Source organism: Notamacropus eugenii, chromosome 5 (genome assembly GCF_028372415.1).
Source record: "Notamacropus eugenii isolate mMacEug1 chromosome 5, mMacEug1.pri_v2, whole genome shotgun sequence".
NCBI classification, from domain to species: Eukaryota; Metazoa; Chordata; class Mammalia; order Diprotodontia; family Macropodidae; genus Notamacropus; species Notamacropus eugenii.
The window spans coordinates 237490192-237508846 of NC_092876.1; the positions used below are offsets into that span (position 1 = coordinate 237490192).

The window sequence follows — 18655 nt, forward strand, 5'->3', positions numbered from 1 at the left end:
CAATGCCTGGGACATAACATCAGCTTAATAAATTTTTTCCATTTAATTCATTTGCTTCCAGGACTGATAATTCCTACAATCAACATTATCAATACAATTCTCCTCTTCTAACTCCTTTGTTTTAAAACATTTCTGTAGTCTGTCTTAGTTAGAAAGTATCTGAGATACTGCTCTCAGTTCTGGGCATTACAGTTTAAGGACCCTGATAAAGTACAAAGTGTCCAAAGAAACACAACCAGAAGAGAGGTAGTTAACGAAGATATGACTTCAACACATAAAGGATTAACATACCTTTTAAAAAAGCACAAAACACAGGGATCACTATTAATCTTCACTTGAAAGCTAAAATTTTAATACAGTTGTGTTACAAGATGAGTTAGACAAGACTTGGGCTAGACAAAAATGAAGTTTATGAACATGTATGAAGTACTAGAAGAAATTACTGAGATTATGAAATGTCTGCTCTGGAGATCTTTTAAAGTATTCTTTTTTAAGTCTGGGTTATGGCTCTAAAGTCAAATGATCACTCAAGGCTCTTCAATTCCCATAATCATGAAATTCTAGTGGAGCCAGGTGTTCCACAGGAGAAAGGTAATCTATGTTTGAAAAGTACAACAATATGCTATCATTTAAAGGTATGCTTCACAGAAGTGTATTGCTGTTAGCAGATACAACTAAGTAGTGTGTCTTGCCATTATTTCCAATTCCTTATTTTAGAATAATAGGCTTAAAATAATATAAAGACTTAAAAAATTAAATAGAAATACTGAAAATATAGATTAATAGAAGTTCTCTGCCTTGACATTTAAATTTAAAAGTCTCCTAAATGTTTTTGTTCCTATAAAATCCACACAAGTTTTCTTTCTGTAGTACTTTTCACATAATAAGTATCTAAAAGATATGTCAGACTGAATTTTCACTTTTCAATTTCCCTTCTGTCTGTCATTTCACAGCATTTTAAAGATCTAGTCCAACCTTGCTTTACAGATGAGGTCACTGAAGCTTAAAAAAGTTAAGAATCTTATTCAAGGTCACATACATAATTAGCAACAGATCTAGAATTCTGCTTTCCTCTACCTTTTCTTTCAGAGATTGTTAGTACTACTAGCCCACTTTTTTGCATTTGCAAACGTCTAAATGAGGGACCTTACTGCAATCTCCCAGCTACTGGATACCTCTCATACCCAATACATTCAAGGTATAGATAAAGGTAAGAAAACAGGAATGGCTGTGTCAGAGAGGACAGATAGCAGTTTCCTAAACTGAAACCTAGACATGGCATGGAAGATAGAGCAATGGGTCTGGAGTCAGGAAGATTCCTCTTATGAGTTCAAATACAACCTCAGATACTTACTAGCTGTGTGAGCCTGGGGCAAGTCATTTAAACCATGTTAGCCTCAGCTCCTCATCTATAAAATGAGCTAGAAAAGGAAATGGCAAACCACTCTAGTATCTTTCCCAAGAAAATCCCAAATGAGTTCATGAAGAGTCAGGCATAAATGAAAAACGAATGAACCAACAAAACTGAATCTTAAATTCTCAGATTCCTTTTTAAGAGCACATCTATAATGTTTTCTGCTTTAACTATGTAATTAAAGCCCCATTTAGTACTACTTATCCTACTACTCACTCACATAGAATAGATTCTGATCAAGAATATTTTATAGGACCTTTTCAGGTCTCTAAAATTTCTTCGTAACACTTCAGATAAACCAAAACAAAAAACAAAATCCAAAAAACATTTAATGTTTTTCCAACGCACTTTATATTGATTCTTCATTCTTATTGATAAGAGGAACAGGGAAGTCCAAATAACTCTATGCCTAGATGTCTTGGATAAGTATATGACAACTAAAATAGCAAAAATCAAAGAAAAACTTGTGCTACTTAAAATATAGATTTTGGCAAATAACTGGAGTTGAGTGAGGTACATATTTTAAACATACACTAATGGAACTTTAAAACATGTTTTCTCTATGAGGAATTGGTTCACAAAAGGATGAAAATGAATGTTCAAAAACACTCTTTCCACTGTACTATACTTCACTTATATCTGCTTACAATTTAAGAAATATAGCAGCCTTTTCTATTACTACCATAGTATACAAATTAGTTAACCAAAACTAAAAAGTAGTAACACTGATTTTTTTAAACAAATTTGTAAACTGAATGAATTTGTAATGGCAGTTGTAAACACAAATAAATGTTGGCAAAATTCCTGACAAATCATGTGTCCTTCCTAACACTACTTAAAAACAATTATACTCACAGAAAAAGAATAAAAAATGTTCTGCACATTATAACCATCTTTAATATTTTAAACAAAAATTTACTTAACAGTACTAAATATATACCTGGCAGAATTCAGGTGTAACTTGAATTTCATAAGGCAAACAACTTATCGCATCCACTTTTCATGGCAAGGATACTGAAAAACAAAATGGTTTTGAAATGTTAAAAAAAAAAAACCAGACTGAAACACTAGGGGAGGAGCAAACTACAAATACCTAGAACAACCATGAAATACGGTTGACAACTATCTTATTTCAACCAAAATTACTAGAAAACAAATGAATCACCTACCCTGCCAATAATTCTTAAATTTATGATATATCATTGAGGATTTTCATAGTTTTTTGGGTCTCCAAGACTGGAACACATCACTTAAGAATGCCTAGTATAAACAAAAGGTTATTCTGGAGAAATTGGTGAGTAAAAGGAGATCTCTGAAAGAGCAGGAAAACAGGGTTGAAGAAATTGAGAAGTAGTTTCTTGGATGAAAATTCTCATGCAAGAAATGACAATTAAATCTCTTTTAGCTATCTCACAAACTGTAGGACTATAGATTTAGAACTGGAAGATACCTTCAATTCCCTTTTTACAGATGAAGAAACAGTGTAACCCAAAGATGTTAAGTGACGTCAAGGTCACATAAAGAAGGGACAAAATCAGGATTTGAACTCAGATTCCCAGATTCCAGTGTTGGAGCCAATGCTCTTTCTACCATACTATGGTGTTTCTCTTCACTTCTATCTGCTCACATTCTAAGAAATATAAGTCTTACTTATTAAAGAATTAAAGTAATTAACACAACTATACACATTATGGATTACTCAGATAAGGTTCTAAGAGCTAAATGCATATACTTAGTAGAGTTCTGAATTGACTGGTGAAATATGAGAGAGGTTGGAAAAAGGAGGAATTTTTGACCAGACTAGCATTCCCAAGTGTTCTATGCTAACTGCTAATGCTAACATTTTTCCTTCCTGCCATAACAGGAAACCAGGGTCAAAAACTTGGTTCCTCCATTTGGTCACCTTCCAAAAACACTGCCAACCCTTGACTTAATCTAATAATTATATATTTGTACAAAACCACAAATGATCACAGCTTTTTGATTATGAACAATTTAATTTATGTTTAAGAATAAGTTTCTTTAGGGACAGGAGTTTTTCTTATTCTAATAGTGTAGGGGGCAGTAATAGTTAAAGGAAAGGACACTGCCTTTAGAAGAAAAATAAAACTGGGTTCAAATGTTAATTATGTTATTAGCTGTATAACTTTAAAGAAGATAATTCATTTCTGAGTCTCTGTTTCTTCATCTGTCAAAGAAAACAGTCCTATAACAATAGGGTTGTGAGGATTGTCTATAGCAAAAACTCATGTTAAATGAATTAAATTCATTAAAGGAAATTACTACAACACGAGATGATGAAACCTAACAAACTATCATGCGGGTAACTTGTAACTAAAGTATTATTATTATATGACAATCAGAAAAAATTGTCATCTGGTCATATATCAGGATCACAGGATCTAGAAATGGAAAGGATTTTGGAAAATAATCATTTTACAGATAAAACTCAAACTCAGGGAAGTTAAGACCAATGTCACATAGATTCACGTCCTCTGACTCCAAATCTAATTAGCTTTCAATCAAATACAGAGATTATAAAAATAAGTAATGTGACAGGTTTCAAAAAATCCTTTTAAGAAAATAATAAATTATTAAAAATTTCAAAAATTATTCAAAGAAAGAATAAAATTTTCACAAAGGTAAAGTGAGCAAAAGCACTTTTTACTAGGAAAATGGAACTTGTAAACATTATTTTAAGCATAGCACTCTATATAACAGGGACAGCTAGGTAGCACACTGGATTGTCTGCTGGGCCTGGAGACTCCTCTTCGTGAGTTCAAATCCTGCCTCAGATACTAAACAGCTATGTGACCCTTTTCAAGTCACTTAATCTTGTTTGTCACCATTTCCTCATCTGTAAAATGAGGTGGAGAAGGAAAAGGCAAACCACTCTAATGTTTGTAGATCCCAAATCGGATCACAACCGAGTTGGACACAACAACAACAACAACAAAAAAAAATGACTGAACAACAAAACCTCTATAAAACCTCTAAAAAATAAATCTATTTCATACCACTGCATAGAACCTAAGAATTTTGGGGACTAAAAGGTACCTCTGACAGCAAAACTGCCATTACATAACAGAACTAAAAACAAAAAACAGTGAGCAGAACCAGAAGAACACTGTACACAGTAATAGCCACATTGTTTGGATGACTGACTTTGATAGATTTAGCTCTTCTCAGCAATGCAAGGATATCTAAGACAACTCCAAAAGACAGTGATGGAAAATATCATCCACATCCAGAGAAAGAACTATGGGATCTGAATGTAGATGGAAGCACACTATTTGCTCTCTTTTTTTGTTGTTTTGTTTCTTCTTTCTTGTGGTTCCTCCCACTGGTTACAATTCTTTTTTATACAATATGACTAATGTGAAAATATGTTTGATAGGAATATATATGCAGAGCCTATATCAGACTGCTTGGGGAGGAGGACAGGGAAGGAAAGGGAGAAAACTTAAAACTCAAAATCTCATGGAAATAAATGTTGAAAACTAAAATAAAAATAAATTTTTTAAAAAAGAAAAATAAAAAGGACATACTATAGAAAAATAAAGTAAAAAAACAAAAACGTGCACTCTTGCTTTAGTACCAACATGATATATATGTATGTGTATATACACATACACACACACACACACACACACATATATGTATATACTGTAAACAACAATGGCCTTAAGTAGTATTTGAGAACAAGGCAGAGCAGGAAAATGGTGATGGGGGAGAAAGACACTTCAAAGTAGGTCATGGAGCCAAGACACAATTATTATCTTATCAGAATGTTAATTAATTAACTACGTATGGGGGAAAAAAATGCATATACAGTTAAAATTTGGACCTTAAATTGAATCCTTTCTCTTCAAAATATTTCAGTCCCAAAGTGAGGGTTTTAAAACGCCTGTAATTAAAGAGTTTTTGTAAAAGCAGCTTTTTTAATTTAATAAATCTGTATCAATATTTTCTTTTTTACATTACCTGTACTTCCCAGCAATTCCTTTCAAGAACAAACAAAACAGAGTTAAGCAAAACCAACATATGGAAACTGACAATATATGTATAGCTCCATAAGAAGTGAGGGAAGGCAACTTCTATCTTTTGTTTGGGGCCAACCTTGGTCATTATAATTTCAAAGCATTAAGTTTCAACTGCTGTGGCAGCTAAGTGGTTCAGTGGATAGAGTATTAGGCCTGAAGCCAGGATGTCCTGAATTGAAATCCTGCCTCACACACTTACTAGCTGTCTAACTCTGGGCAAGTCACTTAACCTCTCTCAGTCACAGTTTTCTCATCTGTAAAATCAGGATAATAGCAATTACTTCAAGGGTTGCTTTGAGGATCAAATAAGTTGGCATATATAAAGCAATTTACCAACTTTTATGACTATTAATAGTTAACATTTATATACTGCCTATTATGTGCCAGGCATTACATTATTATTATTGCTCTTCTTTCCACTTATGTTGTCATAGTCAGTGTTTAGTAGATGTATTTTACTTGGTTCTGCTTAATTCACTTTACATCAGTTCATGTCTTCCCATTCTTCCCTTATTCATAGACATTCGTTAGTTATCATTTCTAACAGTACAGTAATATTCCATTACATTCTTGTTTCACAACTTGTGTATTTCCCAAACATACAACTTTCCCCAAATTCCATTCCCTAAGTTGAATGGTATCTATTTTATTTCCAGTTCTTTGCTACCATAAAAATCGCTGCTATAAATATTTTGGTGCATATGGGGGCCTTTTTGTCATTGACCTCATTGAAACACGTGTCTAGCACTGGGATTTTTCTATAATTTTAGTTGCGAAATTCTACTGCCAAATACAAAATCTTTTACTTGTCAAACCAAAAACTTAATTTTAAAAGTCCTACTTTATACTTCATTGTCTGACACATCTATTTTAGTTACAAATATAGGAAAATCAAGGATCTATATTTATGGGACTAAGAAAACTTTAAAGCACAAGTTTCCATTTTGGTGACCGAATTAGAGGTATATTGTGACCGAATTAGAGGTATATTGTGAAATAAAATTGGTGAATTTTATCACTTACATGGACTAAAAGGAAATCTTATGCTGTCCTCAGTGATTAACATAGGATCATAGAAATGAAAAGCTGAAAAAGACCCTAGGAATCTAGTAAAAGGAACAGAAAACCACCAAGTTTAACTGACATATCAAGAGAAGTTTGTGGCACAGTTGGAGAAAGGTAGCACTGCACAGTGGATAGAGTGCCAGAGAAAGAAGGCCTAGATTTGAACCTCAGCTTAGCCGTTTACTATATGTATGGCCTTTGGCACATACTTAACCTCTTTGGGCCTTACTTTTCTCATCTAATAACATCAGTGGGGAGTTGGACTAAATGACCACTGAGGTCCCTTCTAGCTCTAAATTTGTGACCTGAGGACCCAGGTCTCCTGACCATGAATGCAGTGTTCCCTGTGATTCCCCATGTTGCCTGGTTACACAGATATATCTGGAAATCCACTTTTCCTTTCACACAGATCCCCTCTGAAATCTGAGATTTCCATAGTTACCTGCTAGGCTGACCTATATAGTTAAATATATTTTCAAATAAGAGTTTAAATTTCAAGTAAAACTCTAAGTATATTAACTTATTCTTAACAATAACTAAGATATTTATCATCATCAATAAGTAAATATTAGTTGAAAAGGAAAACAATGACCTAAGGTAAAAATGTGTTAACATAGTACTTGAAAGAGATTGCATTGCAGAAAACATACAATAGCAAGGACACGCTCAGAGATGGAAGAATGAAAGGAAATAGCAAGTTTCTTAAAATATTTTTTCATAGGTAGATATTTGACTATAGAAAATGCTGCCTTTAAGAAACTTAAGTTTTTGAGCTGATACTATAAGCAAATTAAAGGGAGCAAGGAATAGTTTATCAAATCTATGGAGAATGGAAGAATGACAAATTTATGATCAAACAAGAGATAGAGAAAATTATGAAATGCAAAATGGATAATTTTGATCACATTAAATTGAAAAGTTTTTGCACAAAGTCAATGCAACCAAGATTAGGAAGGAAGTAGAAAACTGGGGAAAAGTTTTTACAACTACCCTGTGATAGTCAAATTTACAGGAATACAAGTCATTCCCCAAATGATAAAAGGTCAAAGGATATGAACAGGCAGTTTTTAGAGGAAGAAATTAAAGCTATCTATAGTCATATGAAAAAATGCTCTAAATCACTATTGATTAGAAAGATTTAAATCAAAACAACTCTGAGATACTACATCACACCTATCAGATTGGCTAACATGACAAAACAGGAAAATGATACATGCTGGAGAAAATATGGGAGAGTTGAAACACTAAATCATCGTTGGTGGAGCTGATCCAACCATTCTGGAGAGCAATGCCCAAAGAGCTATTAAAAATGTGCATGCCCTTTGGCCTAGCAATACTACTTCTAGGGCTGTATCCCAAAGAGATCACAAAAATGGGGAAAGGACCCTCATGTATAAAAATATTTATAGCAGCTCTTTTTGCGGTACATGAATATAATGGAACACTATTGTGCTATAAGAAATGACGAACAGGCAGACTTTAGAAAAACCTGGAAAGACCACGAACTGATATTGATTGAAGTGAGCAGAACCAGGAGAACATTATACACAGTAACAGCCACAGTGTTTGAATTTTTGATAGACTCAGTCCTTCACAGAAATGCAGGAAACCTAAAACATTTCCAAAGGACTCATGATGCAAAACTCCATCCACATGCAGAGAAAGAACAATGGAGTTGGAATGCAGAAGGAAGCAGACTGTTTCCTCCTTTGTTATATTTGCTTTTGTTTAATTTTATTCAAGCTTTCTCCCGTTCTTTTTAATTCTTCTATGCAACATGACGAACGTCAAAATGTGTTTAATAAGAATGTATGTGTAGAGCCCATATAAGATTGCATGCCCTCCTGGGGGGGGAGTGGAGGAGGAAGGGGGTGAAAATTTAAAACATATGTAAGTAACTGTTGAAAACTGGAAGCAAATAAATAAAGAAATTTGGGAAAAAAAACAAAAAATAAGAAGACCACTTAAAAATTAAAGAAACCAAGGTTTTGAAAACTGAGATAGAAAAGTCATCTGAGTGGATTTAAGGTAGACATGAACTAGTTATTTCACTTCTGAATGGTCTCAATATATATTTTAGTAGTAGGCTGATACCCCAATACTCAATTGCTTGCTACCAGTTTGTTTCTTCACAATGCTACTTTCTGTTATAAAATTAATAACAAGTGGAATAAAACTAGGACTATTCTCATGTCAAGACAGACGAGGGGTGAGTTATAGGTAAAACTTCTAAGAAAGAGAGGAAATACTCTAGTCTACAACACAGAACTGCTCATGATATTTAGTGAGGGACTAGGAACATAAAATCTAACTAAAGAGGGTAGTTTCCATTCCCTCAAGCATTCATTTTACCACAACCAATAAAATTAAAGCTGAAGGCACCTCCTTATAGGGCAAAGTGACTCCCAGATTAAGTAGCTACTCTGACCTGTTCTATATTCCTGTTTGGCATAAAAACTACAAGCACTCAATTTAAAGCAGCCTTCATAACAGTATTTATAGTATTTTATAAGCTTTGATTCTATGAAAAGTTACAACAGACTTCATAAATATATTCAGTTAGAGACTCCAGAGTCTAATTCCAAAACCTCATCAGAGTGTGGAAATGGGGCAAGGGTAGCAGAAGCTCAATCAGGTCCAACATGTGAGAAAGACTTCAGAATGTAGCCCCCCAAATACATCGCATCTAATTTCTAGGAGCAGGCTGACCCCACTGCTGATACAAATCTTTGCTCAAAGCAATCCAGAAAATAAAATTCAGAATGGCCTCCAATACTATGTGTTTCCCTTCCATTTTTGTGGTTTAGCCAAGCAGCAGAAAACGAGGCAAGTCCTTGCAGAAAATCAGAGCTTTAAAAACAAACTTAAATACTGGTATTCTAAATGTGAAATTCTTATCCAATGATCGATCAAGTGCATACACAAATGATTCCTATCAGTCTTAACATTTTCATTATAAAGAAACTTCAAAAACCAAATGCAAAGTTTCTGGAGAATAAAACACTTGGTAAAATTGGGTTTTATCCAATGTCAATGTAGCTATAAAAAAAAATTTCACGAGATATTTCATCACTTTATGTTGTAGTGCTCATGAGTGTGGTATGCAGTTAGGTAGTACAGTAGATTAAAGGTGGTAAGACCTAAGCTCAAATCCTGCTTCAGATACTAGCTGTTTGAAACTGGGCAAATTGCTCAACTGCTCTGTGCCTCAGTTTCCTCATTTGTAAAATGGCTATCAGAAAAATAGCATCTATCTCCCAGGGTTATGAGAATAAAATTAAATACTTGAAAAGCACATTGGAAACCTTAAAGTGCTATATAATGCTAGCTATTTTTATTATTGTTGTTAAAAATACCATCACTAACATAACTTATGTGACAGCAACTGTTACAGAGCACTGAAAACACAGAGAAACTCTACCTGGAACTCAGTAAGACCCTCAATATATTCTAAAACTGTGACTTTAATGAAAAAGTGTATGTAAGAGGACAGGGGGTCAAGTATGGTTCAAAGGCATAAGGAATGAGAAAGGTCAAAAGACTACATAAGCTTTTTGTCTTAATCATCATTAGTAGTTTTTTTTTTAATCTGAAGGATGTGGTGAGCACCAAACAATAAAATTGATTGGATATGGGAATATCCAATATAGGAAATAACTTGTTAACAATTAAGAAATTAGTCCTGAATCAGATGCTTACTTGTAAAGACTCAGATCACCAACTTGTTAAATATCAAAATTAACACAAAGTTAAAAGAAAAAACAGAAATGACAAAGAAATATGACATGCAATTTTTTAAGAAGTTCTATTTAATCTAACCTAAACAAGTTCTTAACATTAAAAAATTGGAAATGGATGAAGTTTTAAAAGAAGGACACCACTTACAAATTACAATTATTATTAACTTCATTCAGCAATTTAACGAATGTAAATTAATTGCCATAACGAACTAACCAGAAGAACCTTGGTCAGAAAATACTTGGCCTAAGGTCGTACAAAAATTGGTGGTAAATTATGAACCCTATCACCTCATAAGATAACAAGATCAGTACAGAGAAAAGCAGTTTACAATGCAAGGACTTAAAAAAATTCCCAGTGGTCTTTTAAGGCAAAATGCCTTCCACATCCAGAGGAAGAACTATGGATATTCAACTGCAAAATGCAGCAGATCATTTTCTTCTGTATTATGTTTTGGTTTGTTTTATGATTTCTCCCATTCATTTTATTCTTCTATGCAACATGACTATGGTCAAAATGTATTTAATAAGAATGTATGTGTAGAATCTATATAAAACTATGCTATCTCAGAGAGGAAGGGGGAAGGTAAGGGTGAAGGAGGGGGAGGGAGGGGAAAAAAATCTAACTTATATGGAAGTGACTGTAAAACACTGAAAATAAATTTAAAAAAAAAAGAAGAAAACCAGTTTAAAAGCTTCCCAAGGGATCCAACTTTAAGCAAAGTTATCTTGAGAGCATTTAAGAATGACTCTAGGAGGGAGAGATTAAACAGTCAAAAGGAAAAGATTTTCATAACATTTTCAATCTCAAGGATAGTGGAGCAAATACATTTGGACTCAGTATCAGAGCTCTGAACCTGCTTTATGTAAGAAATGGCAACCAAGTACATAGAGGAAAGTTACATGCTGGAGGTGACAATTTTGAGGCTAAAAGGCTGATTTTTTTTTTGTTATGCAAAAGAAGATACTAGAGATATGGAAAAAGATCAGATCTTATTAATTCTCCAAAAAGGCAATGAATGAAAAGAATGTAACAGACTACTTTCCCAACTATATAATGTTTTTATGAGAATAATCTACACACTCATTCAAGGAATCCTTGATGATGATATTAAAAGGAAACAAGGTTCTATAAGCAATATTCCACAGTATACATTTTTATCATCACAGAACTGACCAAAAGTTTTTGTAAACACAAGATTTTGTACTGTGCAAATCATCTGTTGGCCATAAAACAATTCAGTATGACAAAATGCCATGTTAAAAGGCTCTCCTCTAATAGGTTTAGGGCAGCTAGGTGGTATGGTGGATAGAGCACCCGGCCTCGTGTCATGGAAGTTGGAGTTCAAATTCAGACACTGTGTGACCTTTGGCAAGTCACTCAACCCTGTTTGCTTCAGTTTCCTCATCAGTAAAATGAGCTGGGGAAGGAAATACTAAACCACTCCAGTATCTCTGCCAAGAAAACCACAAATAGGTTCGTGAAAAGTTGGACACGACTAAAATGACTGAACAACAAAACTGAAAAATATTTCTCAGGCATACATAAAATTGATACAGAGGTCCCTCAAATCTGTAACAGAAGTTTATATATGATGGTCGTCTGGATCAATATCAAATAAAGCATAAAACAGGAAGATGAACCCAAGGACCCCAGCTTCTGGGATAAGAACTCACTATTTGACAAAAATTGCTGGGAAAACTGGATAACAGTGTGGCGGAAATTAGGCATAGACCCATACCTAACACCGTACACAAGAATAAAGTCCAAATGGGTACATGATTTAGGTATAAAGATTGATACCATGAATAAACTGGAGAAGCAAGGAATAGTGTATTTATCAGATTTATGGAGAAGGGAAGAATTTTTTACTAAAGAAGAGATAGAAAGCATTATGAAATGCAAAATGGATAATTTTGATTACATTAAACTGAGAAGTTTTTGCACAACCAAACCCAATGCAACCAAAATTCGGAGGGATGTAGTAAATTGGGAAAGAATTTTTACGGCTAAGCTCGGGGATAAAGGCCTCATTTCTAGTATAGAGAACTGACTCAAATGTATAATCATACAAGTCATTCCCCAATTGATAAATGGTCACAGGATATGAACAGGCAATTTTCAGAAGAAGAAATTAAAGATATCTATAATCATAGGCAAAAATGCTCTAAATCACTTGATTAGAGAGATGCAAATCAAAACAACTCTGAGGTACCACATCACACCTATAAGATTGGCAAACATGACAGAATAAGAAAATGATAAATGCTGGAGAGGATGTGGGAGAGTTGGAACACTAATTCATTGTTGGTGGAGCTGCGAGCGCATCCAACCATTCTGGAGAGCAATTTGGAACTATGCCCAAAGGGCTACAAAAATGTGTATACCCCTTGACCCAGCAATATCGCTACTAGGACTGTATCCCCAAGAGATCACAAAAATGGGAAAGGGTCCCACATGTACAAAAATATTTATAGCAGCACTATTTGTAGTTGCCAAAAACTGGAAGTCAAGGGGATGCCCATCAATTGGGGAATGGCTGAATAAATTATGGTATATGAATGTAATGGAGTACTATTGCACCATAAGAAATGATGAACAAGAAGACTTCAGAGAGGCCTGGAAGGACTTATATGATCTGATGCTGAGTGAAAGGAGCAGAACCAAGAGAACTTTGTGCTCAGCAACGACCACAGTGTGCGAGAGTTTTTTCTGGTAGACTTGGAATTTCGTAATAATGCAAGAACTTATTAAAAAAATCCCAATGGTGGATTTCTAAGGCAAAATGCCTTCCACACTCAGAGAAAGAAATATGGAAGTCATTCGCAGAATGTAGCAGATCATGTTTGTGTGTATGAGTGTTTTTGTGTATCATGTTTTGATTTGTTATATGATTTCTTCCATTTATTTTGGTTCGACTACATAGCATGACTATAGTGAAAATGTACTCAATAGGAAAGTATATGTAGAACCTATACAGAATTGTATGCAGTCGTGGGGGGAGGGGGGTAGTGGGGGGTAGGTGTGGGGGGGATAAAATCTCAATTGTATGGCAGTGATTGTTAAACATTAAAAATAATAATAAAAAATAAAAGAATTGGAAAAAAAAAACCAGGAAGATGTATATTTAGAGAAGTGTTTGCCCATCATGGAGAAGATCCAGTGAAGAGGGATTCCCTACAGATGATGATATCTTCCCAATGAAATCTGCACAACATCATTTTACAAAAGGGGAGCAGCAATCCCTAGAAAACAGCAAGCAGTCTGCTAAATGAAATCCATAATTCAAGAGTAAGGTAACTATTCACATACAGGAAAAATAAAGTGGATAAAGAATAGCTAATATCTAAATTACGGGATGCAATTGTACGGACAATCTATAATACTAATCTCTGTGCGAACCTTGTACAAACATTAAAAAGAACTGGGCCCAGAATTGAACATGACAAGGAAAATGGGCTGAAGTGTCTTCAGAAAACTGAAAATTTTTTTAATTACTCAAAGCTTCTTTCTGAAATAAAAGTTCAACATTTTAAAACAACATTTTCCAGGTAATGTTGTATAGCTTACAAACTAGGAATTAGGAAAGAAGCAGTTCAAAAGATGTGATCAAATAAATATACAATTTTTAAAAAAGAAAAAAGATGAGCTATAGTCACATGATAAAAAATAAACAGCTTGTGTGCTTTCCTTGTTAAGAGAACACCAGGAATGACCCCAATGTTATACTTACGGATGATCATGGATAAGCTGCATAGGATTGGTGGGGGAAGAGAATAAGCACTTATATATCAGTGTGTCAGGCACTGAGCTAAATACAAATAATTACTTCATGTGATTCTCACAACTCTGTGCGGTAGGAGCTGTTATTAAATCCATTTTACAACTGAGGAAACTGAGTGCCTGAGGCTGGACTTAAACTCAGACCTTCTTGACTTCAGGCCTGGCACTCTATCCATCTGGCTTCACAGGCAAGCATGAACAGACTACGAACTTCACTGGAAGGAACATTCACATCAATGAGATCACAGATACACTGAAATATTATAGTAAAGGTTAAAATTAAAAAATACTGCATACTACAGAAATCTATTCCTTTTCAGCATGAAGGTTCTCTTTGTGAAATTCCATGATTCATTAGAACAGGCTACTGCTTTGACAGCTGTTTGGCAACAGTCAAAAATAACAGCAACATAAAAACACCCTCAAATCTAAATCACAATCCTATAACTGATTTAGATAATCAGAATTCTTGGACTAAAGTTTAAATCTATAGAACTGAAAGTGAACTATCATTTGAAGATCTTTCCCTTTATTTAGTAATTGATATCTATTGGCATAGAATAAGAATTCTTAACCTTTTTTATACATCATGGACCCCTTTGGCAATTTGATTAAATTGAGGAACTCTTCCGGATGTTTTAAAATACATAAAATACAGGCTTACAAAGGAAAATAATTATATTGAAATAATTGTCAAATTTTTAAAAAAATTTTCATGGACCCCCAATTAAGAACCCTTGCTCTAGGGGTTAACTTAAGATTAGTGAGATATAGATAAACCACTTGAGTGCTCTATTTTTTCTGTATTTGGATATCTCATTTAACGTAGAAAAAAATAACCCTCAGGGGGCAAAAAGTTTAGCTTACATAATGAGAAGGAACTAAATTGGTATTTATTTATTAAATTTTTGTCTAGAAATTCTTGAAAAGATCGTATTTTTAAAAGATAGCATGAAGAAATTTTGTACCACAAGTAAGTCATCAGATTCATTACAAGTTGGCAGAAGCCAACTAGATCAACATTAGGATTGCTACACAAATTTACTAATGCTGTTATTAGGAAACACCCCTTTTCAAGTTGGTGCTTTCTGAGTTGCATTTGTCCTCATACAGGGTTCTCTCAACCTGACAGTTCACAGTAAGGGGTCATGCTTTATACTGTAGAACATACTGAGAGTTAAAACCCCAATTAAAATGGGGCAAGATTTACATTTAGTACTGGTGCTTTGCAATGCTCTTACTACTGACCTATATTTGTTTTTATCCATGATATGTGCCATTTTTGCTAGGTACATTCTTGCAGTCCTTGGCAGTTCACCTGTGAGACACTTTAAAGTTAGAAAATCCTCCTGGTAATAAAAAAAAAAAAAGGGCTGGACAAATGAAGGATAACATAAGGGCAATATGTATATGGAATATCGCAAATAAAAAGGAACAAAAATTACAGAATAGAGAGGAAATAAGGGGGGCGGAGCCAAGATGGCAGAGGAGAAAGACACAAGTATGCCAGCTCTCCCCACACAGCCCATAAAATACCTGTAGAGAGGGACTCTCAACAAATTTTGGAGCAGCAGAAGTGGAGAACAACAGAGTGGAAGAGATTTCCAGCCCAGGGTGACCTTAAAGGCCCACAGGAAACTTCTGTTGCACTGGACGTGGAGCAGAGCCCAGCCCAGCCTTGGCCACAGCACGGCTCTGGAAGGAGTACACCTCAAGGCAAAATCTCCAGTAGCAGCAGTTTGCACATTTCTCAAACCACAGGCCCCAAAGGTCAGTGACAGGCTTTTTTCAGCTGGCCAGGAAGGGAGAAGGGCCTTCCCATAGCTCTGGCCTCAGGCAGCGGCCACAGAGGCCACATCAGGCAGGTGGCAGCAGTTCCCACAGCAGCCCCCATCCATCTTTGTATCGTAAAACCCCTGGGGGCACTGAGGAGCTGATTATTACCTCAGCCCTGGGTAGAGGCCCTGAGGGAGCTGATCTTTATCTCACAATGAATGGCAGCCCTGCCCATCCAGCTTATCTGAATCTCAGCTCCCAGTACTGCCTTGCTGGAACTGGAGGCCAGGTGGCTGTGGAGAAGAAACTGCTAAGATTTTGGGCACAAAAATCTCTTCCTACTCCCACACCAGTGTACACGCTTCATTGTGCCACCATGGAGGAACTGAGATCTTACAGATTCCCGGACTATACCCTACTCTTGACAAAGGACCCAAAAGTCAAGTAACTGGTTGGGAAAATGCCCAAAAAAGGGGAAAAAAATAAGACTATAGAAGGTTTCTTTCTTGGTGAACAGATATCTTCTCCCATCCTTTCAGATGAGGAAGAACAATGCTTACCATCAGGGAAAAACATAAAAATCAAGGCTTCTTTATCCCAAACACCCAAAATAAATATTCAGTGGTCTCAGGCCATGGAAGAGCTCAAAAAGGATTTTGAAAATCAAGTTAGAGAGGTGGAAGAAAAATTGGGAAGAGAAATGAGAGAGATGTAAGAAAAGCATGAAAAGCAGGTCAACAACTTGCTAAAGGAGACCCAAAATAATGCTGAAAAAAATAACACCTTTAAAAATAGGGCTAACTTAATTGGCAAAAGAGGTTCAGAAAGCCAATGAGGAGAAGAATGCTTTCAAAAGCAGAATTAGCCAAATGGAAAAGGAGGTTCAAAAGCTCACTGAAGAAAATAGGTCTTTCAAAATTAGAATGGAACAGATGGAGGCTAATGACTTTATGAGAAACCAAGAAATCACAAAACAAAACCAAAGGAATGAAAAAATGGAAGATAATGTGAAATATCTCATTGGAAAAACAACTGACCTGGAAAACAGATCCAGAAGAGACAATTTAAAAATTATAGGGCTACCTGAAAGCCATGATCAAAAAAAGAGCCTAGACATCATCTTTCATGAAATTATCAAGGAAAATTGCCTTGATATTCTAGAATCAGGGGGCAAAATAAATATTGAAAGAATCCACTGATCACTTCCTGAAAGAGATCCAAAAAAAGAAACTCCTAGAAACATTGTGGCCAAATTCCAGAGTTCCCTGGTCAAGGAGAAAATATTACAAGCTGCTGGAAAGAAACAATTCAAGTATTATGGAAATACAATCAGGATAACACAAGATCTAGCAGCTTCTACATTAAGGGATTGAAGGGCGTGGAATATGATATTCCAGAAGTCAAAGGAACTAGGACTAAAACCAAGAATCACCTACCCAGCAAAACTGAGTATAATACTTCAGGGGAAAAAATGGTCTTTCAATGAAATAGAGGACTTTCAAGCATTCTTGATCAAAAGACCAGAGCTGAAAAGAAAATCTGACTTTCAAACACAAGAAGCAAGAGAAGCATGAAAGGGTAAACAGTAAAGAGAAGTCATAAGGGACTTACTAAAGTTGAACTGTTTACATTCCTACATGGAAAGACAATATTTGTAACTCTTGAAACTTTTATCAGTATCTGGGTGGTTGGTGGGATTACACACACACTCTCTGTGGAGAGAGACAGAGAGCACAGTGTGAACTGAATAGGATGGGATCATATTTTTAAAAAATGAAATTAAGGGATGAGAGAGAAATATATTGGGAGGAGAAAGGGAGAAAAGGAATGGGGCAAATTATCTCTCATAAAAGAGGCAAGTAAAAGACTTTTCAGTAGAGGGAAAAAGGGGGGAGGTGAGAGAAAAAACATGAAGCTTACTCTCATCACATTCGACTAATGGAAGGAATAAAATGCACACTCATTTTGGTAGGAAAACCTATCTTACAATACAGGAAAGTGGGAGAGAAGGGGATAAGCAGGGCGGGGGTGGGGGGGGGATGATGGAAGGGAGGGCAGTGGAAAGAGGGAGCAATTTGAAGTCAACACTCTTGGGGAGGGACAGGATCAAAAGAGAGCATAGAAGAAATGAGGGACAGGATAGGATGGAGGGAAATATAGTAGTCTTATACAACACGACTATTATGGAAGTCATTGCAAAACTACACAGATATGGCCTATATTGAATTGCTTGCCTTCCCAAAAGGAATGGGTGGGGAGGGAGGGAGGAAGAGAAGTTGGAACTTAAAGTTTTAGGAACAACTGCTAAGTACTGTTCTTGCTACTAGGAAATAAGAAATACAGGTAATGGGGTATAGAAAGTTATCTTGCCCTACAGGACAAAAGAGAAGATGAGAACAAGGGAAGGGAGGGATGTTAGAAGGGAGGGCAGATTGGCGATAGGGGTAATTAGAATGCTTGGCATTTTGGGGAGGGAGGGGAGAAATGGGGAGAAAATTTGGAACCCAAAATTTTGTGGAAATGAATGTTGAAAAACTTAAATAAATAAATTTAAACACAAAAGTGTTGGGATTGGAAGCTCAGTTCCGTGTGGACAGTCTCCGGCGGGTAAAGGTGGGAGCTTCTAAATCTTAGAGCTCTCACGAGACCCTCCCAGGAAACGGCAGGGGATCGAGGTGAACCAAGCTATCTCGAGTAATTCCGCCTCCTCCCGTAAGAAACGTGATAGGTGGAGTCTCCCTGCCCTCGAGGTCGTCCCGGATCTGGGCACACTATTGTTATCTAACAGCACGGTATTGAGATGGAAACTATGCGGCTGAAGGTTAAGTAGGATTGA

General features: G+C 35.7%; 1 protein-coding gene across 4 annotated transcripts in view; it reads right to left on the reverse strand.

The window, feature by feature from the left end:
* Positions 1-18655, reverse strand: part of ATF2 (activating transcription factor 2) — a 124845-nt gene that overhangs the window by 96754 nt on the left and 9436 nt on the right. For 2 of the 4 annotated variants that reach the window (XM_072612381.1, XM_072612383.1), the window contains exon 2: positions 2355-2428. The exons of the other annotated variants lie outside the window; for them this stretch is intronic. In XM_072612381.1, the coding sequence (XP_072468482.1) occupies positions 2355-2386 (32 nt within the window). In that variant the 5' untranslated portion in view covers positions 2387-2428. The remainder of the gene's footprint in view (positions 1-2354; positions 2429-18655) is intronic. 4 annotated transcript variants of the gene reach the window in all.